At 42.8% G+C, this 23,004-nt stretch overlaps 1 protein-coding gene across 3 annotated transcripts in view; it reads right to left on the bottom strand.

Moving 5' to 3' along the window:
* slc12a8 (solute carrier family 12 member 8) overlaps positions 1–23,004 on the bottom strand; it is a 32,682-nt gene that overhangs the window by 4,290 nt on the left and 5,388 nt on the right. Inside the window, exons 3-9 of one of the 3 annotated variants that reach the window (XM_029637239.2) lie at positions 15,259–15,405; positions 14,509–14,700; positions 14,096–14,327; positions 2,631–2,744; positions 2,147–2,234; positions 1,796–1,883; positions 398–544 (exon numbers count right to left, since the gene is read on the bottom strand). In XM_029637239.2, the coding sequence (XP_029493099.1) occupies positions 398–544; positions 1,796–1,883; positions 2,147–2,234; positions 2,631–2,744; positions 14,096–14,327; positions 14,509–14,700; positions 15,259–15,405 (1,008 nt within the window). The remainder of the gene's footprint in view (positions 1–397; positions 545–1,795; positions 1,884–2,146; positions 2,235–2,630; positions 2,745–14,095; positions 14,328–14,508; positions 14,701–15,258; positions 15,406–23,004) is intronic. The other 2 variants (XM_029637248.2, XM_029637256.2) reach the window with 2 other exon arrangements.

Here is a 23,004-nt window from a genome sequence, read left to right as displayed (position 1 = left end):
CCATGGAACCCACCCATCGTACCGGTATCACCCCCCCCCCCCCCACCCACTGGAGACTATATTGTGTTTGATGTTTCTGATTTAGCCAATGGAGAAACATGTCAGTTCAAGTTATGTGACAAACTGTTTATAGCAGCACAATGTGTTTTTTGGCTTAGGTTAGTCCTGTGGCACTGTTCACCTGAGAAATATTATCAGGATCTGTACAGTCAACAGTCTAAGAGTAGGAGTGCTGATCTAGGATCAGGTCCACCCAATCTATGACACCTTATTCATTGTGATATAAAATCCAAGATCAGCACTCCTACTCTGAGATGCTTAATACATAGAGCCCCTGATCCATTTCTCTTCATTTTAGATTCATGGATCATCCATCCATCCTGCCAGGCAAACCCACCCCTTGTGCCAGGAAGGCGAGGGCTGGGATGACCCTCTCCTGGGCGATGACCTGGAGGATCCTGGGTGCCCCGTACAGACCGCCCATGCAGGAGGCCAGCGAGGAGATGTAGAGGCCCAGGAGAAACAAGAAACCCACCAAGGAGACCTGGGAAGTTGGAACAAAACAAAAAGAGGAGGAAAAGAGGCCCCATGATGACTACACCCAGCTAACTTCTCCTCAACTTAGCCCTTATGAAAATAGGTTAGAAGCAGGGAAAAAACGAGGACATAATGTAGGCATTTTTGCAATTAGAACAATTTCCTATACACATTTGGTAGCACTTTACTAGTTAAAAGATGGCGCCAACAGATATGGCAGTTCTTCTTCTAGCTCCTAAGCAACTTTGTACAAGCATTTTGCTACAACATCTGCTAAATATGTATGTGACCAATACAATTTGATTTACCTGCAGGCTTTAAATAAAGTGTTACCATGAGTAAACATCGTTTTTTAAATCACAAATAAATCTGTTTGCAAAGAACTTGGTGTACAAAACGTGTGTGCTGTATATTTTTCGCTGAGCTCCATAGTATTTCTGCTGTACCATATGCTGTAGATAACGTGTACACATATGCAACAGTTAGCCCATTCCTCTCAATCCGCCCTAGACCACCACCCACTAATCCAACCCCACACCCTCACCACAGACAGCTGAGCTGCACCCCCCTTTACAGTGTATCAACTCTAACCCCCAAGCACCCACACCCTCCCAGCACCTCTCCCTGCTAGCTGGTGTAGGGACAGCTGTGACTGGGGAGAGTGTGGAGGTGGGGGTGGGAGGGTATTGACCTCGGCAGTACAATGTTTCTCTCATTTCTGTAATCTCTGTCATTCTGTGTGTGAGTACGTGTGTGTGCGTTGGGAGGTGGGGGGGGTCAGCAGCAGAGCTTTTCTCAAATTTCTGTCATTCTCAGCTGTACAAATGGGATTCAGAGAACATACTGTTGTCACTCTAGGAAGAGGCCCACTGGGACCACTGAGATTAAACAATTTATCATCCTCATCACTATCTTCATCACTAGCCTGGTCTCAGGTCTGTGTGCTATCCAATGACAATAATTAGCATAGAAGTTAGCAAGACAGCATAAACAGATATGTGATCAGGCTACTTCATCACACATATAATAGCAGATTCCCACTGTGCCTATCACACAGTTAGGATATACGGGAACACACAGACAATTCTTGTGTAGCCTATGTCTGTGTACATATTCAAAATGTTGAAGAATGTGTAGGAAGTATGAACTATGTTGGATATGAATACTTCTGAACTTGATCATCAATAGGAAAGAGAGTGTGCTCTTCAAAAGGAAATAATCACTATGGTCACAATGAGGATGGACAGAGAGAGTTTACCTTTTCTGCTATTAAGAAGTCGAAGTGCAGTGCCTCTCTGGTGCAGATGGCTCCCAGCAGGAACACAAAGACCAGATACAGGAACCATCTGTAGTGGCCAACAATACCACCAGCAGTTTTTCATCAGTTAGATGGAAGATCACACATCGCACTATAAATAGGAAATGATGTCACAAGATCCTAAACGTTTCATGGCATGTTGGGATTGGGGTGGGAATAAAGATCAAATTGTATAATGTTTTATACATATAATGTTTTTGTATAATGTTTTCAAATCCCCAGCAAAAAAAAGCAGAGGAAGTCTGGAACACCTCAATGTAATAAGTGTTGGTAGTAACAACAGACACGTACGAGGTACAGACGGCAGCCAGTGTTCCCACAGGGATGTTGTGTTCCGGTCTCTGCAGATCTGAGCTCATGTTGAAGCCTGCCATCACACCTACGCACCAGGGACAGGACTATATAATTATAACTATTATAATCATATGTATACAAATTGTCACTGTGGAAGCTTTCTAGCCATGAAGGCAATGGCTAGAAAAGGGGCATTGTTAAAATGACCATTGAACAGCCAGACACCTTAGAAATTGTGAATTTAAAACATTGTTCATAGTCAGACCTTTGAACCACTAGAATGTGAGAGTCAATCAACAGTCGTTAGACCTAGAGCAGGGACTGTGCAATGACTGTGATATGTGATTTTGTAACTTATCTTAGTTGAATGCAGACACTCTTATCCAGAGTGACTTTATACTAAGTCACTGGATAAGAGTGTCTGCTAAATGACCAAAATGTAAACACGTCAGCAGCTGTAAACATGGTTATAGTGGTTCACCTGTAGCAGCAGGGAAGAACACTCCAAACACAGTGAAGAATCCTTCTCCTGTCGTGTAGTCTGGTAGAGTGTTCTTACGTAGCAGCTCCTCGGAGTACCCTACGAAGCCATGCTCTGAAACAACAAAACATCCACCAAGGCCAAGGTTTAAAAGAGATTCGGCAGAAAGTTAAGTCTCTTATTTGTGTGGACATTCTGATCTTTACATTCATTAAGTTTTCATAATGCTCTTAGGCATTTTAACTCCTGCCCAATTCCCTGATTGAGTCCATAACTTCTGGTAGCATTTTACGGAAAGCCTGCTGATTATTATTAAGGCTCATACATGCTCATAACAGGTTATACATCCTTACTGCAGGCTTTAAAGGGCAGGTTGCACAATATATTTCCACAATTCTAACTACATAGATTGATGATATTACAATTAAAATGGACCTTATACAAAAGTTTATTAAAAAACTATAATTATACACTTCCATTTTCGCAATTTACCAACAATACAGTTCGGTTTTGACGTCAAGATGGGAACGGCCTGGTCGTGGCGGCAGTGCACTACAACCACTGTTTATCGGCGTGCATGTTTGGCCTGAAATGCGAGAACATGGGAAGAAAGTGGGGCCGCTTAGTGAGGATGCGGTGGGCAGACTGGGTCAGGGGAACCCCTGCCTGGTTCTTAAGTCACAGACAGGGCTCACTTGGTCAAAAAAGATTACAATGGCCACCAATAGTGGAAGAGTCGATTCACCATGAAGCTAAGGGAAACAAATGGTCATGTGGTCACAGTCAATGAAGTCCACTGACCTCACCGGTGTTACTACAGCACAACGGCAGGTGGTTTCGTTGATGGAAGTGAATCGGGTAAGTAGGTACTAAAGTGCCCAAAGAGTTGTCATGTTATGTCGCTAGCAGATGATTAAAAAAAACACTAAGATAGCCATGCAAAACAAACTGGCCCACTCACACAGAACTAGCATGGTGTTTGGGATTGGAATAAGCTAAATACCAATTGGATTAAATGTAAAAGAAGATATTTATTAAAAAGGTACAGTACCAGTTAAAAGTTAAGACACCTACTCATTTTTCTTTATTTTCAATATTTTCTATATTGTAGAATAATAGTGAAGATTTCAAAACAATGAAATAACACATGGAATCATGTAGTAAGCAAAAAAAGGGTTAAACAAATTTAATATTTTGAGATTCTTCAAAGTAGCCACCCTTTGCCCTGATGACAGCTTTGCACACTCTTGGCATTCTCTCAACAAGTTTCATGAGGAATGCTTTTCCCACATATGCTGAGCACTTGGTGTCTGCTTTTCCTTCACTCTGCAGTCCAACTCATCCCAAAATCTCAATTGGGTTGAGGTTGGGATGATTGTGGAGGACAGGTCATCTGATGCAGCACTCCATCACTCTCCTTCTTGGTCAAATATCCCTTACACAGCCTGGAGATGTGTTTTGTGTCATTGTCCTGTTGAAAAACAAATGATAGTGGGACTAAGCACAAACAAGATGGGATGGTGTATCGCTGCAGAATGCTGTGGTACCCATGCTGGTTAATTGTGCCTTGAATTCTAAATACATCACTGAGAGTGTCCTCCGCCATTCTTCACGGTGGGAACCACACATGCAGAGATCATCCGTTCATCTACTCTGGGTCTCACAAAGACACGGCGGTTGGAACCAAAAATCTAAAATCCATCGGTCTAATGTCCTTTGCTCATGTTTCTTGGCACAAGCAAGTCTCTTTTTCTTATTGGTGTCCTTTAGTAGTGGTTTCTTTGCAGAAATTCGACCATGGGTTTTGCAACTGCACTTGAAGAATCTTTCAAAGTTCTTCAAATTTTCCGGATTGACTGACCTTCATGTCTTAAAGTAATGATGGACTGTCATTTCTCTTTGCTTATCTGAGCTCTTCTTTCCGTAATATGGACTTGGTATTTTACCAAATAGGGCTATCTTCTGTATACCACCCCTACCTTGTCCCAACACAACTACAGTGCCTTGCGAAAGTATTCGGCCCCCTTGAACTTTGCGACCTTTTGCCACATTTCAGGCTTCAAACATAAAGATATAAAACTGTATTTTTTGTGAAGAATCAACAACAAGTGGGACACAATCATGAAGTGGAACGACATTTATTGGATATTTCAAACTTTAACAAATCAAAAACTGAAAAATTGGGCGTGCAAAATTATTCAGCCCCCTTATGATAATACTTTGTAGCGCCACCTTTTTCTGCGATTACAGCTGTAAGTCGCTTGGGGTATGTCTCTATCAGTTTTGCACATAGAGAGACTGACATTTTTTCCCATTCCTCCTTGCAAAACAGCTCGAGGTCAGTGAGGTTGGATGGAGAGCATTTGTGAACAGCAGTTTTCAGTTCTTTCCACAGATTCTCGATTGGATTCAGGTCTGGACTTTGACTTGACCATTCTAACACCTGGATATGTTTATTTTTGAACCATTCCATTGTAGATTTTGCTTTATGTTTTGGATCATTGTCTTGTTGGAAGACAAATCTCCGTCCCAGTCTCAGGTCTTTTGCAGACTCCATCAGGTTTTCTTCCAGAATGGTCCTGTATTTGGCTCCATCCATCTTCCCATCAATTTTAACCATCTTCCCTGTCCCTGCTGAAGAAAAGCAGGCCCAAACCATGATGCTGCCACCACCATGTTTGACAGTGGGGATGGTGTGTTCAGGGTGATGAGCTGTGTTGCTTTTACGCCAAACATAACGTTTTTGCATTGTTGCCAAAAAGTTCAATTTTGGTTTCATCTGAGCAGAGCACCTTCTTCCACATGTTTGGTGTGTCTCCCAGGTGGCTTGTGGCAAACTTTAAACAACACTTTTTATGGATATCTTTAAGAAATGGCTTTCTTCTTGCCACTCTTCCATAAAGGCCAGATTTGTGCAATATACGACTGATTGTTGTCCTATGGACAGAGTCTCCCACCTCAGCTGTAGATCTCTGCAGTTCATCCGGAGTGATCATGGGCCTCTTGGCTGCATCTCTGATCAATCTTCTCCTTGTATGAGCTGAAAGTTTAGAGGGATGTCCAGGTCTTGGTAGATTTGCAGTGGTCTGATACTCCTTCCATTTCAATATTATCGCTTGCACAGTGCTCCTTGGGATGTTTAAAGCTTGGGAAATGTTTTTGTATCCAAATCCGGCTTTAAACTTCTTCACAACAGTATCTCGGACCTGCCTGGTGTGTTCCTTGTTCTTCATGATGCTCTCTGCGCTTTTAACGGACCTCTGAGACTATCACAGTGCAGGTGCATTTATACGGAGACTTGATTACACACAGGTGGATTGTATTTATCATCATTAGTCATTTAGGTCAACATTGGATCATTCAGAGATCCTCACTGAACTTCTGGAGAGAGTTTGCTGCACTGAAAGTAAAGGGGCTGAATAATTTTGCACGCCCAATTTTTCAGTTTTTGATTTGTTAAAAAAGTTTGAAATATCCAATAAATGTCGTTCCACTTCATGATTGTGTCCCACTTGTTGTTGATTCTTCACAAAAAAATAGTTTTATATCTTTATGTTTGAAGCCTGAAATGTGGCAAAAGGTCGCAAAGTTCAAGGGGGCCGAATACTTTCGTAAGGCACTGTAATTGGCTCAAACACATTAAAAAGGAAAGAAATTCCACAAATTAACTTCTAACAAGGCACACCTGTTAATTGAAATGCATTCCAGGTGGCTACCTCATGAAGCTGGTTGAGAGAATGTCAAGAGTGTTTTGCTGAACTGCCTGATCTTTATTGGCCAATATAACTTTCAGGATATCATGCTAGCCAATGTTTGTGTTAGCCATTATACTTGGATTTACTGCTGCTAGTAGTAGCACTCAGGTTAACATGTGGCTAGCTATAGCTGCCGTCGGTCAACAACAGCGTTCTAGCCAGCATAGACGTTCAATGTCTACTATGATGGTAAAGGTTTATCTTGATTCTGTGCAACAGTACAAGAACTGCTGATGTGCTGAACTGTAAATAAGTAATGTGTTTCAAGGCTGCTAGTGGTTAGCTAGTAGTGGTAAGCCAGGAGTGTAAAAAGGGCTATGCTAAAAGCCTGTGAGCTGTATAAGTAAAAATATTTTCAGTTGATACAGAATAAAGAAATCACAGGATATGATCAGATGATAAGTTGGCTTTATTCAGAGTGCCGGTATGATGTGGGTCTCAACTTTCTTATGTGGACAGTGACTTCACTCCTGCTCACCTAGCGCTCCTCTTTACGTCGCATTTCCCAACACTTTTCTGACATGGGATATTATATTGGGATATTTAGTTGGAAGGATGAAAAACAAATTGACTGTTTAACAGCAACCTAATTCTGCAGTCTAAGAGTGTGAGAGAGTATTAGAGAGAGTAATAGAGAGAGTGACCCTAGTCTTTTTTCCAGTGTTAGGTAAAACCAGGGCTGGACTCGGGAACCAGACTAACCCTAACCCCCCCAGATCAAGACAGAAGTGTCTGCTCTGATCCTGACACACAACCTCAGACCATTACAAACTTGACCTTAACCCAGCCCCTTATGTAACTGTCCAGGAGAGGAACCATATTCCCCCCGCCTAGATGCGTGCAATCAGGAGACCAGGACCTAGTTTACAGTAACACTGGCCAAGTTAAACAGAGGTAGCAGGCTAGCTGTAACAGCACTGTGGTTTTGATAGAGAGAAATAGACTGGGCGTGATCACTCACAGACAACAACCCTTACACAGGCGCCCGACAAACATTTGCACGAAAAGCACAGAGAAAATTGTTCTGCTATGCAGTCGGATGGACATGACTGATTTGTTCACACCTCGTTATGAAATTTAACATGGGGCATGTGGAGTATGGATGGTTTAAATAGCAGTGCACATAGCTGGTCATGATATGCAGGGAGGACAGCAAGCAGTACTGCTATATAAGCAACTGTGGAGTAAATGGTAAGCCTACACAAACAATAACCTACAAGCAATTAAGAAAACAGGAAAATATAAAGAAATGTATTCAATGACCATGAATAAAAGCTTGTATGAATCAAGTTATTCCACTGCAAGAAACTATTCCTGCAGTCTTTGTAATGGTTCATGTTGTTCCTCCCGAGGTTGAGGTACTGTAATTCTGCATCCCAAATAGCACCAAATTCCATATATAGTGCACTGCCTTTGAACAGGGCCCATAGGGTCAAAAGTAGTGCACTATATAGGGAATTGGGTTCCATTTGGGACGGAGCCATGTTCTGGTGGGGTTTAAAGGTTTAATCCAGATGGTCAAATCTGAAAGACCCACCTATGTAAGAACATCAAGCATTTCCCTCATGGTTATCTTACGATGGGAAATCATTTGTTTATCCACCCTTTTCAGAAGCCCTGCTGGTTCCAAGTCCAAGAGGAAAAAAAGAGAAAGAGAGCGAGAGGGGGGGATTTGTTTTTTTACTGTGCCGATGCGGTTGGAAATCTAAAAGGGCCTATATGAAAACCACCTCAAAACCCAATATACAAATAAGTACAAAAAAAAAGTTCTCAAATCAGTTAAACAGAGCATACTAATTATAAATGTATATTATACAGTGGCTTGCGAAAGTACTCTGCCCCTTGGCATTTTTTCTATTTTGTTTCCTTTACAACCTGGAATTAAAATTGATTTTTGGGGGGTTTGTATCATTTGATTTACACAACATGCCAACCACTTTGAAGATGCAACATATTTTTCTTGTGAAACAAACAAGAAATAAGTAACTGAAACTGAATAAAACTGAAAACTTGAGCATGCATAACTATTCACCCCCCCAAAGTCAATACTTTGTAGAAACACATTTTGCAGCTGCAAGTCTTTTGGGGTATGTCTCTATAAGCTTGGCACATCTAGCCACTGGGATTTTTGCCCATTCTTCAAGGCAAAACTGCTCCAGCTTCTTCAAGTTGGATGGGTTCCGCTGGTGTACAGTAATCTTTAAGTCATACCACAGATTCTCAATTAGATTGAGGTCTGGGCTTTGACTAGGCCATTCCAAGACATTTCAATGTTTCCCCTTAAACCACTCGATTGTTGCTTTAGCAGTATGCTTAGGGTCATTGTCCTGCTGGAAGGTGAACCTCTGTGCCTCTGGAAGACTGAAACAGGTTTCCCTCAAGAATTTCCCTGTATTTAGCGCCATCCATCAATCCTTCAATTCTGAGAAGTTTCTCAGTCCCTGCTGATAAAAAAAATAGGATAGTGTTCTCGGGGTGATGAGAGGTGTTGGGTTTGCACCAGACATAGCGTTTTCCTTGATGGCCAAAAAGCTACATTTTTAGTCTCATCTGACCAGAGTACCATCTTTCATATGTTTGGGGAGTCTCCCACATATGTTTTGGCGAACACCAAATGTGATTGCTTATTTTTTTCTTTAAGCAATGGCTTTTTTTCTGGCCACTCTTCCATAAAGCCCAGCTCTGTGGAGTGTACGCCTTAAAGTGGTCCTATGGACAGATACTCCAATCTCTGCTGTGGAGCTTTGCAGCTCCTTCAGGGTTATATTTGGTCTCTTTGTTGCCTCTCTGATTAATGCCCTCCTTGCCTGGTCTGTGAGTTTTGGTGGGCGGTCCTCTCTCCACAACTTTATCCCTGACCTGTTTGGAGAGCTCCTTGGTTTTCATGGTGCCGCTTGCTTGGTGGTGCCCCTTGCTTAGTGGTGTTGCAGCCTCTGGGGCCTTTCAGAACAGGTGTGTATATACTGAGATCATGTGACACAGATTACCCACAGGTGGACTTTATTTAACTAATTATGTGACTTGCAAGAGATCTTATTTAGGGGATTCATAGAAAAGGGGGTGAAAACATATGCACACCACTTTTCATTTTTTTTTTTTTTAGAATTTTTTTAAACAAGAAAATTTTTTCATTTCACTTCACCAATTTGGACTATTTTGTGTATGTCCATAACAAAAAAATAAAAATCCATTTCAATTACAGGTTGTAATTCAACAAAATAGGAAAAATGCCAAGGGGTATGAATACTTTTGCAAGGCACAGTATACTCAATATATAAGAACAAAAACATGTTTGATTATGTGTGTGTGTGTGTACATGTGAGAGTTAGGCTACATGGAGGAGACTACTGGGTAGTTTGGTTCACCAGGGTGACCTCTAGTCTATGTTTGACGTTATTGAAGGATGATGATGTTTTGGCAATGTGAAGATAGGAATTCCAGAGTATGAAACCTCTGTATCTGATGGGGAATTGACTGTGTGAGGTGCGGCAGTGGTTATCACAGTGTCTTGTATTGTATGCATGGATTTGGGAATTAACCTAGAATAATCTATTGGGTGTAATGTTTACTGTTCATTTTTATTGTTTATTTATTTGTTTATTATCTACTTCACTTGCTTTGGCAATGTTAACATGTATGTTTACCATGCCAAAAAAGCCCTTAACTTTAAAAATTGAATTGAGAGAAAGCGAGAGAGGCACCTCATGTTCTCTCATTCTAAAACTGCAGCAACACCACAGAACGAGCCAACACCGACCTCGCTTTTGGCAACTATAATAACAAGGTCAGATTTTAAAACAAAACAATACTTGCCAAATTGCTGTACATTACATAACCAATTGAGACCTCTCTCTATCCAAACAATGATAATGTAACTATGGTACAACGGAACAGACAGGCCCAGACAGGTTGTCTCCCAAACAGCACTTTATTCCCTATACCCCATAGGGTTCTTGTCAAAAGTAGTGCACCATATAGGGAATAGGGTGCCATTTGGGACACACCCCCGTTGTCCACGAGCACAACCCTTATATAACATCATGGTGTTAACACACCCCAACTTCACCCGACACAACTCCTCTCATTCACCCACACTGACCAAAGGTAAAACAAATCCATTTTTAAAAAAGCATGCATGCATGCTGACTGGAGAATGTTGTCATGACCATAGAGGTCCTATAATTCACCTTTCTATTTATTTAGTTGGATATGACCCACAACCAGGACACTATTCATTGGGAAGAGCCCCTGATCTTCTGATTGGAGGACCCTTCATAATATCACAGGAAGTGGTGACTTGGTGCTTGGTCTCAAGAGCAGCTCACTCAAATTTGGGTTCCGGCCTTTTCTCTTTCTCATTGTCCAAAAATGTGGGTGAGCCCGGTTAACACCCTACCACGAAACACATTATGGAACTTCCTGTCTGTTCAATCTGGAAAAGAGTTCAAATGAAGATCAGGAGGGACAAGTGAAGGGGGGGAGAAGAGAGAGGAGAGAGAGAGGAGAGAGAGGGGCAGATGGTGTTTTGTGATGAAGTGACAACACCTTTGGTTACAGGAATTATACCCTTAAATTCCCCTGCTTATATAAATGAACACATGCATGATTCACAGACTCTATAATGTGAGGACAGAGGATAATAATTATATTAGTTGTGAAGAAGATGACTTTATCGTCCAGTGTACACACTACTGAGACTCCTGTATTTTTTCTACCCGGGAGTCAGACCACGCTACTGCAGCCAGGAATGACTTGTCAGACTACATCATTAAACAGTTACATGAACAGGGGAAGGAGGTTAAGATTACTTCACAAATCAAAACGTGTTCTCTCTTTTAAAGGGTTAGATGTATTCCCATTTGACTCAAATAATGGAGTTTTCCCACACAGAGCACAGGTCAGTATCAGGATAACGATGCAGAAATGTTAGAGATTTAGAAGAGGTTTCAAATGTATTTATATTTTATTACAAAGATATGGCACTACTGAGAGTGGCATAGAGCTTCTGGATTCTCCCAGGAGAAACTGTTAATCATTCCTTTACCTCTCAGACCTCTATACTGCCTTAGCTGTCTGACGTTAAGAGTAGTCACAGTCAGTAAGGCACTATAAAGGCAGGTAGATGAGGTAAAGAAAACTGCAATCATCTGGCTGTTAGTGTAATAAGCAGTAACCAATCCTTTACTACAACATTTCCGTAACATAGACATCTAAATGAGAAAATGTGTCATTCTTGAAACCTGCTGTATTTGACACTTCAGTTTCAGAATTTCATCTACTTCATCCATGACCAGAAATACATATATCTTGCCATAAAAGACAGCATTAACCATTGAGACCACCTTGACCCTATGTCGACCAGCCTAGCTGACCTTCTACTGATATCACCAGTCTGATAGTCTGATCTAAAGTGTTATCAAACTATAAACTGGCACCTCCCAGCCAAACCAGGCCGTACATGCTCCAACCAAGGGTGTATCCAAAATAGCTCCCTATCCACTATAGAGTGCACAACTTTTGACCAGAGCTCTAATGGTCCTGGTCAAAAGTAGTGTACTATTTATGAAATAGGTTGCCATTTCAGACGCAGTCCTATTCTCCTAGACTGGAGGACAGGGTGGCTCCCTGCCAAAGCATGAGATCACCTCAAAACATAGCAGCAACTTATTAGGAAAGACCTGGGCATCAGTTTCCCTAGGCCATAACTACAAGATGTGATCCCTATGGCAGCTCTGGGTTGAGTCCCAAATGTCACCCTATTCCCATAGGTCTCTGGTCAAATGTACTGCACTATGCAGGGAATAGGTAGCCATTTGGGATCCAGACCTGGGCTCTGGGTTCTGACTGAGAAAGAGAGGATCATTACGGATGAGAAGTTTGGACTGGAAAGGAAAGGAGAGACATGGTGTGCAAAAGTCTGGGGTAAGGTTTCAGCTTCCTGAACTAAACCAACCCCCATCACCACCACCACCACCATTTACGTAGTAGTCTTCTTTGTGGTTTGTTGAGAAAAAGAAAGGAGAAACACCCAGCTCCTACTGGAATACTGTATATTTGCATCCCAAATGGCACCCTATTCTCTTATACAGGAGTTCTCAAACTTCTTGGGTCCAGCGACACCTTTTGTGATTGCAAATATATCAGGGACCCCCTCGTTATCAGAACACAAATAAAAATAGTCTACAAGGAGTTTTACTATGATGTCTGCCGATACCATTTACAAGGCCAGCCTCTTGGCATCGGAGTGAATTCTGTCATGGGGCAGAGATTTAAAGCACATTTCAGAACTTTTACGCATTTTGCCATGAGGCAGAGCAAACTTTTCGGTTTTAAAGCTTAAATTACACTGCATTTATGTAAAAATATATATTTTTTGAAAAATGTATAATTGAGTACTGTTCATACCAATATCCCTGTGAGCCCCACAAGCCCATGTTGCCCAGGGTTAAGAACATAAATTGTACATGGATATTATTACATTGTTTTACACACTTTAATCTATTAGTAATATTCATTAAAAAAGAACTGCAAAAATGTATAACAATAATAATTCTGACCGTAGACCACCTGCAGTAACTCTGCAGACCCCACATTGATAACCCTTGCCCCAATCAGTGCACTACTTTTGTCAAAAGTAGTGCACTACACAGAGAGCAGGGTGCCATCAGATAGTTCTCTTCCCTTGGACTGGACAGAAAGTGGATAATCAGTGAGAACGGGAAGAGCATGGATCAACTTCCGGTTGAAGGCCGGGGAAAGAAAGAAATTCTGGCTAAACCACGCCCATCATGAAAAACATTCTGGGTAAACATTACACAAGACTGCTGCCTGAGTCAATCAAACTTGCCTCATCACTGATTACTGTATGCATTAAATCATTCAGATCAATGCAGAAACAAAGTGCTCCTTTTTCTTTATTTTCTTGAATAGTCACCAGTTGAAGTGTCCTGGGGTCAGTTGGGGTCACTCAGTCAAGCACCGGATTCATTTTTTCTACTGTATGCATTATCTTTGTTCATTAGCTACTACACTCACACACACACACAGTATTGAAATGTCAAACTGTGATGGGGAGCCTATAAGGTTCTCTACAGCCAAAAACATTTCTGATTTTATTTGACCAAGGGGAAAAACTAGGTATGTTTATATGCTACTGCTACTGCATAAGAGTATGACGAGTATGAAGTAAGAGGTGCAGTACATTTGCAACGAAGCTGAGAGATGGCTAATGACGAACTCTGAAGTCTACAGCAAATGCAGTGCAGAGAAAGCTTGTGGTTATCCTCCAGGCTATATTATGCCACAGTGACACCTACTGGACAAAATTGTTAATTGAACCTATGATTTAAGCTGGTGGTTCTTAAACCTCTCCTCGGAGACCCAATGTAGTTGAACTATTCCAGAACTAGCACACCTGATTTAACTAGTCAACAAATGATCAAGCCCATGACTAGGTGAATGAGGCGAGCTAGTTCAGGGCTACAACAAAATTGTGAAATGTCTGGGGATCCCCAAGAAGAGGTTTGACCACTGATCTAGGCTTAAAAAAGAACAAAACCTCACACCACCACTGTGCTACTCCTGGCACTAAAGTCCCTTCTGTCAGTGCTACACACACACTTCTGTCAGTTCACTATACACTACAGTCCAGGAGATTTTGTCAAGCAGAACACATCAGCAGGCCTACTGTAGGCTATGCCATGTACACACCTGGGTCGAGGTGGGAAAACGTCCCGATAACGAAGTCCAGCGTTGAGACAGCCAGCACGGCCAGTAGTATCAGCTGGAGACGGACGATCCATTTGACCCCGGCGAGGTTAATACCCAAAAGGCCGAGCAGGACAGCCACAGACATCCCTCTAACGGCCCACTCACTCTGCAGGCTCAGGAGCTGAGCAATAGACTCTGAGAACCCTGTGATATACATGGCTCCAGCCACACACTGTTGAAATCAAAACACACACAGAAGACATACATGAGATCTTGTATGTAAACATATTGATTCTTCTTTTATTTATTTAGCTGTATAATCTTTGTTTTAAAAGGTGAGTTGACTGAAGGTAAAGGGTTGCAGGAGGATGAAGGGGGAATGAAAACATGTACACACACATGGTGTTTCTCACCTGGCCGAAAACATACAGGAGCCCCACGGTCCCACCTACTCTTCCTCCCAGGACAGTAGAGATCATGGAGTAAACTCCACCACTACCGACCCCACAGCGCTCGCAGACGCCGATGCCTGACATCACTGTTACCAGGGCAACAATAACCACCACGGATACCAGGAGCATACCTAGCAATACACCTAGGTTCCCCTTACATCATCAAGAGAAAAAACAAAAAGAAAGTCATACAATATATGGAACAGGTCCTTGTATGTCTAGATCACCCCAGCACTAACACTACCTATTCAACAAATCATTTGAATCGCTATGCCCTTGACTAGTTGAATCAGGTGTTTTAGTGCTGGGCTATAGAACCAACATGTGCACACCATAGGGCAGAACTACTCAAGTACTATTTCAGAAGGTCCAGTCACACAAATTTCCTAGGTGGCAAATGTCCGACTGGATATTGTCATTTATCGGCATAGTAACAAACCTACATATGATACCAGGGGTTGAAGCCCGACAGTTCTATTGTACACTTTGCGGGGGGGGGGGGGGGGTCAGGACCAGCAGTCTATATTGAGTCTATTGACCCGGCTCTGGGTTCGGATCCAGCCTGTGGTCCGCCTGTTCAGTATGCAGACCCCTAGGTGAGCAAACTCATGCCTACAGCTACCTTCCCTGGGACTACAGTTGAAAAATGTTGATTGGTATGCATTGTCCCTGTCAAATAAATGTATTGAATGAAATGAAATTCAAACTCACCACCAGCCACCCAGTGCGGAGGAACAACACCACACCAAAGATGTTGATCATACAGGTAGTAAAGACTCCGTCCCACGTCCCAAACAGGACAGGCTCCCACACAAACAGCTTCACCCTCCACCATGGCTGAGAGAGATGCTGCGACCCCTGCAGTTTAGAATAGACGACATTTCCTGATTTTTACCAGACCTGCACAACTTTTATAGTCTGGTCCAGTAGGGATTTTAGCATGTAAATCTTGGTGGGGCAAAAAAATATATATATATATTGTTTTTGACGCATGCCAGCAAAGCCACTACACAACACTAAACAATCAATGAATTGCACCATAACAGTGACAAACGGTTCCCACAAACTGTTACATAAAGCTGTCCCAATAGCAGAGCTTTCTTTTCAGCACCATGGAGTGAATCCTTACCATTGCAAAACCTGGCTAACAGCAGGGCCTTGTCTGGCAGCGAAACAGTTAATTCAGCCTCATTTACTGACTTAAAAAAACATGGTTTCTACTGACAATTGAGATGTACAAACTATGGCATAATGGGACGACGAGCAGATAAGAGGCAATCCGTAACTTAGATTAAGACAATGAGCGAGCTAGGACGAACGTAGTCAATATAACTATTTTTCAGCACTTTTTAAATGTACAGTGACATAATTCATAACATGGGCTGTTCTTGCAGTATTCTCCCTGTACACAAAGTCAGACCTGTAGGATAAATAAAGGCGGCATATATAAGCAGACAATGAAAGCTCTTACAATATTAGATTGTTACATTTCTCTAAAACAGTCTATAGGCTACATGTGCACCACCAAGTCAAAACAGTAGGCAAAAGGATGAGGGGGAATGGGAACTAATTATTAGGGTGAGGCCCATGGGCTATTAACAGCTTACTACACAACTTACACTTAGTATTACTTCCTTAGCTACGGTATACATATCTCCCTGGCATATTGCATCATTAATGCAGCAGCATACAATACATGCTGTGCTCACTTGAACAGGATGGTGGCGTGACGGTCCTTGTGGGCAAATTTTGTCATCAAACTTTGACATCAAAGTCTGGCATTCTCTGGATTTTTCTGGCACTTTCAAGACAACTGGGAACTTGGAAAAAACAAGATTGAATCATGACGTCAGTGATCTTCAGGTTGGAGCACTAGAAATAGGCCCGACTTGGAATTCGGAGTTGTTTTTTACGACTTCCCAGTTGTATTAAACTCACTGAAGTTTGGGATTTCCCAGTTCAGAGTTTCCAGTTGTTTTGAACGTGGCAGAAGTCATGCTGGATTGACAGCATGGTCAATGCATTCAACCTTTTCTGGCCCATGGTGTTGAATGTATTTCCAAGATGGCGTAGCAGTCAGACGTCTTTGTCTTGTCCCATGTATCTTTTTGTATCTTTTTCTTTGCATTCTTTTTAAGATTTTCCCTAAACCTCAACTTCAAAATACTCTCCTGCAACCCGCCTCACCCAATGTGGTGTGCATCTGAGGCTAGCTAGCTAACTAGCTACCAGCTATCAGTCAGCTAACCTTTAGCTCGGAAAGCTCTCACCAGTTCGTACAACGCGTTTCAAACCAGAGCATACCGGACCTATTTTTCTCTCCATATCCCCAGATTCCTACAGCAATCTCTGAACCCTTTCATCTGGATCATGGCAGCTAGCTAACCACAACCCGGGATGACTACTCCTGGCTAATGTTTCCGTCCCGTAGCAAGCACCAACTAGCATGGGGCTAGCCCATGCTAGACCCATCTCCCAGCTAGGGCTCCTGGGCTACTCACTCCTGAAGCCCACTCCTCGGCTACAATATCCGGACCCCTTCTAGTGCCGGTACGGGGCACGGAACCCCGCCGATCCTCCACGACTGGAATGCCGACATAATCTGCCCAAGGATCCCAACAGGCCCCTCAGGTGCGACATCCCCTGAAGGCCCATTATGCTAACCGCAGCCTGCTAGCTATCTGTAGCATATTGGACTGTTAGCTGATCCACCGGCCAGTTTCTTGGACCACTATACCTATTTTGCCAATTGGACTTGGACCCCTCTGCTACTTGGAACCCTACTAATTCCACGACTGGTCTATCGACGTCACCGCACGAGGAGGCAAAAACAGACTTTTCCCCCATCGCGACGTCCCTCTAAGTCCCTTATGCTAGCTTGCTAGCCCCGGCCTGCTAACTACTAGCATCGGCCTGCTAACTGTCTGAATCGCTGTGTCCCCAGCCAGCCCAACCACTCACTGGACCCATACGATCACTTGGCTACGCATGCCTCTCCCTAATATCAATATGCCTTGTCCATTACTGTCCTGGTTAGTGATTACGGTCTTATTTCACTGTAGAGCCTATAGCACTGCTCAATATGCCTTAACCAACCATGTTGTTCCACCTCCCACATATGCGATGACATCACCTGGTTTAAACGTCTCTAGACACTATATCTCTCTCTTCATCACTCAATGCCTAGGTTTACCTCCAATGTACTCCCTTCCTACCATACCTTTGTCTGTACATTATGCCTTGAATCTATGCTATAGTGCTCAGAAACCTGCTCCCTTTGCTCTCTTTTCTGAACATGCTAGACGGCCAGTTCTTATAGCCTTTAGCCGTACCCTTCTCCTACTTCTCCTCTGGTGATGTAGAGGTTAATCCAGGACCTGCAGTGCCTAGCTCCACTCCCACTCCCCAGGTTCTCTCATTTGTTGACTTCTGTAACCGTAAAAGCCTTGGTTTCATGCATGTTAACATTAGAAGCCTACTCCCTAAGTTTGCTTTATTCACTGCTTTAGCACATTCTGCCCACCCAGATGTCTTAGCCGTGTCTGAATCCTGGCTTAGGAAAACCACCAAAAACCCTGAAATTTCCATCCCTAACTATGACATTTTCCGCCAAGATAGAACTGCCAAAGGGGGCAGTGTTGCAATCTACTGCAGAGATAGAACTCTGCAGGCTATCTTACTATCAGGTCTGTACCAAAACAATTTGAGCTTCTACTTCTAAAAATGCACCTTTCCAGAAACAAGTCTCTCACCGTTGCCACTTGCTATAGACACCCCTCTGCCTCCAGCTGTGCCCTGGACACCATATGTGAATTGATTGCCCCCCATCTATCTTCTGAGCTCGTGCTGCTAGGTGACCTAAACTGGGACATGCTTAATACCCCGGCCATCCTACAATCTAAGCTTGTTGCCCTCAATCTCACACAAATTGTCAATGAACCTACCAGGTACAACCCCAAATCCGTAAACATGGGCACCCTCATAGATATCATCCTAACTAACTCGCCCTCCAAATACACCTCTGCTGTTTTCAACCAAGATCCCAGCGATCTGTGCCTATTTTTTTCCTGCATCCGTAATGGGTCTGCGGTCAAACGATCACCCCTCATCACTGTCAAACGCTCCGTAAAACACTTCTGCGAACAGGCCTTTCTAAGTGACCTGGCCGGGGTATCCTGGAATGACATTGACCTCATCCCGTCAGTAGAGGATGCCTGGTTATTCTTTAAAAGTGCTTTCCTCACCATCTTAAATAAGCAAGCTCCATTCAAAAAATATAGAACTAGGAATAGGTATAGCCCTTGGTTAACTCCAGACCTGTCTGCCCTTGACCAGCACAAAAACATCCTGTGGCGTTCTGCATTAGCATCGAATAGCATAGTGATATGCCACTTTTTAGGGAAGTTAGGCACCAATATACACAGGCAGTTACGAAAGCCAAGGCTAGCTTTTTCAAACAGAAATTTGCATCCTGTAGCACAAACTCAAAAAGGTTCTGGCACTCTGTACAGTACCTGCCCACTGCACTGAGGCTAGGAAACACTGTGACTACCGATAAATCCACAATAATGGAGAATTTCAATAATAATTCTACGGCTGGCCATGCTTTCCACCTGGCTACCCCTACTCCGGTCAACAGCCCTGCGATCCCCACAGTAACTCGCCCAGACCTCCCCACTTCTCCTTCACCCAAATTAAGATAGCTGATGTTCTGAAAGAGCTGCAAAATCTGGACCCCTACAAATCACCCGGGCTAGACAATCTGGACCCTCTCTTTCTAAAATGATCTGCCTAAATTGTTGCAACCCCTATTACTAGCCTGTTCAACCTCTTTCGTATCGTCTGAGATTCCCATAGATTGGAAAGCTGCCGCGGTCATCCCCCTTTTAAAAGGGGGAGACACTCTATACCCAAACTGCTACAAACCTATTTCTATCCTACCCTGCCTTTCTAAGCTCTTTGAAAGCTAAGTTAACAAACAGATTACCGCCCATTTCGAATCTCATCGTACCTTCTCCACTATGCAATCTGGTTTCAGAGCTGGTCATAAGTGCACCTCAGCCAAGCTCAAGGTCCTAAACGATATCATAACCGCCATCAATAAGAGACATTACTGTGCAGCCGTATTCATCGACCTGCCTTCGACTCTGTCAATCACAACCTTCTTATTGGCAGACTCAACAGCCTTGGTTTCTCAAATGATTGCCTCGCTTGGTCCATCAACTACTTCTCCGATAGAGTTCAGTGTGTCAAATCGGAGGGCCTGTTGTCCGGACCTCTGGCAGTCTCTATGGGGGTGCCACAGGGTTCAATTTTTGGGCCGACTCTCTTCTCTGGATACATTAATGATGTCTCTCTCACTGCTGGTGATTCTTTGATCCACCTCTACGCAGACGACATTCTGTATACCTCTGGCCCTTCGTTGGACACTGTGTTAACTAACCTCCAGATGAGCTTCAATGCCATACAACACTCCTTCCATGGCCTCCAACTGCTCTTAAATGCAAGTAAAACTAAATGCATGCTCTTCAACCGATCACTGCCCGCACCTGCCCGCCCATCCAGCATCACTACTCTAGACTAGAGGTCGACCGATTAATCGGAATGGCCGATTAATTGGGGCCGATTTCAAGTTTCCATAACAATCGGAAATCTGTATTTTTGGACACCTATTTTTTTTATACACCTTTATTTAACTAGGCAAGTCAGTTAAGAACACATTCTTATTTTCAATGATGGCCTAGGAACGGTGGGTTAACTGCCTTGTTCAGGGGCAGAACAACAGATTTTCACCTTGTCAGCTCTGGGATTCAATCTTGCAACCTTACGGTTAACTAGTCCAACGCTCTAACCAGCTGCCTCTCATTGCACTCCACGAGGGCCGAGGCCTTTGTGGAGCGATGGGTAACGCTGCTTCGAGTGTGGCTGTTGTCGATGTGTCCCTGGTTCGAGCACAGGTAGGGGCGAGGAGAGGGACGGAAGCTATACTGTTCCACTGGCAATACTAAAGTTCCTATAAGAACATCCAAAGGTATATGGGTAAAAGGTATATGAAATACAAATGGCATAGAGAGAAATAATCCTATAAATACTACATCAACTACAACCTAAAACCTCTTACCTTGGAATATTTAAGTCTCATGTTAAAAGGAACCACCAGCTTTCATATGTTCTCATGTTCTGAGCAAGGAACTCAAACGTTAGCTTTTTTACGTGGCACAAATTGCACTTTTACTTCTCCAACACTATGTTTTTGCATTATTTAAACCAAATTGAACATGTTTCATTATTTATTTGAGGCTAAATTGATTTTTATTGATGTATTATATTAAGTTTAAAAAAGTGTTCATTCAGTATTGTTGTAATTGTCATTATTACAAATAAAAATAAAATTGGCCGATTAATCGGTATTGGCTTTTTTTTGGGTCCTCCAATAATCGGTATTGAAAAATCATAATTGGTCGACCTCTACTCTGGACGGTTCTGACTTAGAATATGTGGACATCTACAAATACCTAGGTGTCTGGTTAGACTGTAAACTCTCCTTCCAGACTCACATTAGACACCTCCAATGTGACCGACTGGGGGTCGCCGTCGCCATCCCCAGACCAACTGGCAGACGGAACACCTGAACCAAGAAATAGGGAAGTACCTCTGCCAACAATGTTCTGCCTCTGCACAAGGCTGGAGTCGGTATATGGCCTGGGCCGAATACGCTCAGAACTCACTCATGCATTCATCCCTCCGCCTTACTCCATTTCAGTGTGTACTTGGTTACCAACCCCCCATGTTTCCCTGGGAGGCGGAGCCTGATACTGTCCCAGCTGTCATTGACTGGTTTCGGCGTAGTGAGCGGGAATGGGAGACTGCTCATGGTATCTGCAGGAAGCTTCTAAAACCCAGAAAACGCTTTGCCGACAGACGCCGCCGACCTATGCCACTTTCACCCCGGACAGCATGTGTGGATCTCTACCAGAGACATACGGCTCCGCCTCCCCTGCAAAAAGTTCTGTCCTTGCTTCATTGGTCCCTTCAAGATAATCCATTGCATCAACCCTGTCACATACCACCTCCAGTTACTTCTGCGAAGGCATAATAAACACCTGCTGCACTCTGCTCGTGAATCTACACCTTTTCCTCCCTGATTATTCATTACAGGCCAGCTACATATCTCAACTTTCCAAATATTAAAGCACCTTGCTTATATTTCCAACAGGAGTATAGCCTATCTGGGTGGCAGGAAAATAAACCACGGGGAAAAGCATCCTCCATTTGCTATTTAAGTGCACAGATGACATGTATTTTATTCCCGCGGTCCCTGTTTCAATACAGGTGCGTGATAATGGTCCATTCTAAATCAAAACAAATGTTGCACATATATTATTTAGTTTATGTAGACAAAATTAAATCAAGAATAGTCTGATCGGTGACAATATTAGCCTATCACTTGTGAATGATATATTATCACTTTTGAATGATGCCCAGCATAACAATGCCTTTTTGTGACTTGTTCGAATCATTGTCGCACACCTCATGTAGGTTTGTATCGTAACTAAAGTGGTGAAAAAACTACTTACAATTAAACACATTCTGCTAATGGAACATTCACGCTTATAGCCTACTACCATGTGCACATTGCTGCCCTTATAATGTGAAGAAATAGCCTAATAGCCTAATCAACATTTTAAGCTAAACGTTCTGCTCTGTTGCGTCAGCCAAATGTAATAAAAACGTTTTTTTGATGCTAGTGGTTGTATTAATTTGGGATCTACCGCATGCTACAACTGTCCCAGACAATCCCAGTTTGTAATATTTATTTCTCACACAGAATAGGTGGATATTAGATTGACATAGGATAGAGCTTTTGCTGTTCATAAGGCCTCCTCATCTTGTTGGCAGACGAAAAGTTAATGTGGACAGTTCTTCCAATATCTTCAATATGCACCTCGTAATTGGATAAGGACGCACGCAGTTGCATCCCGATGCGTCTGTCTTCACTTGTAGCCTGTGAGAAAGACCCTATCATGTGACGGAGAGCAGTGTGATAGAGAGACGCTTCGGATTGCATAGCACACTCAGGGAGAACATCACAACGCAGCACTCCGATTGCAAAAGGCATGGATTTGTTAGGGTGCATTATTGCCACAAAGGGGATGCCATCGTGAAATTCTAGGAATTATCAAGTGCTTGTCAAATTGTAAATGAGAGACTATTAGAGTGTGTACAGCCTGCGCAAAAAAACAAAGCAGAAATCATGCCTTTCAAGCAACTTTATTCAAATCATCATTAGAGTTGCATCATGCAGCCTTACAATGTATTAAAAATCAAAACATATAGCCCAAAAATGGTAAAATAACTCAAGTTAAATTAACAAATTAAGCATAAAGGAGTACCTATTTCTTTGTAAACCGCTCAACACAGAATAGCCGCATTCCCTCAAATCGTTTAGAGAATATA

Source organism: Oncorhynchus nerka, unplaced genomic scaffold, assembly GCF_034236695.1.
Source record: "Oncorhynchus nerka isolate Pitt River unplaced genomic scaffold, Oner_Uvic_2.0 unplaced_scaffold_14___fragment_4___debris, whole genome shotgun sequence".
Classification (NCBI taxonomy): domain Eukaryota; kingdom Metazoa; phylum Chordata; class Actinopteri; order Salmoniformes; family Salmonidae; genus Oncorhynchus; species Oncorhynchus nerka.
This window is presented reverse-complemented; position numbering and strand designations above follow the sequence as displayed.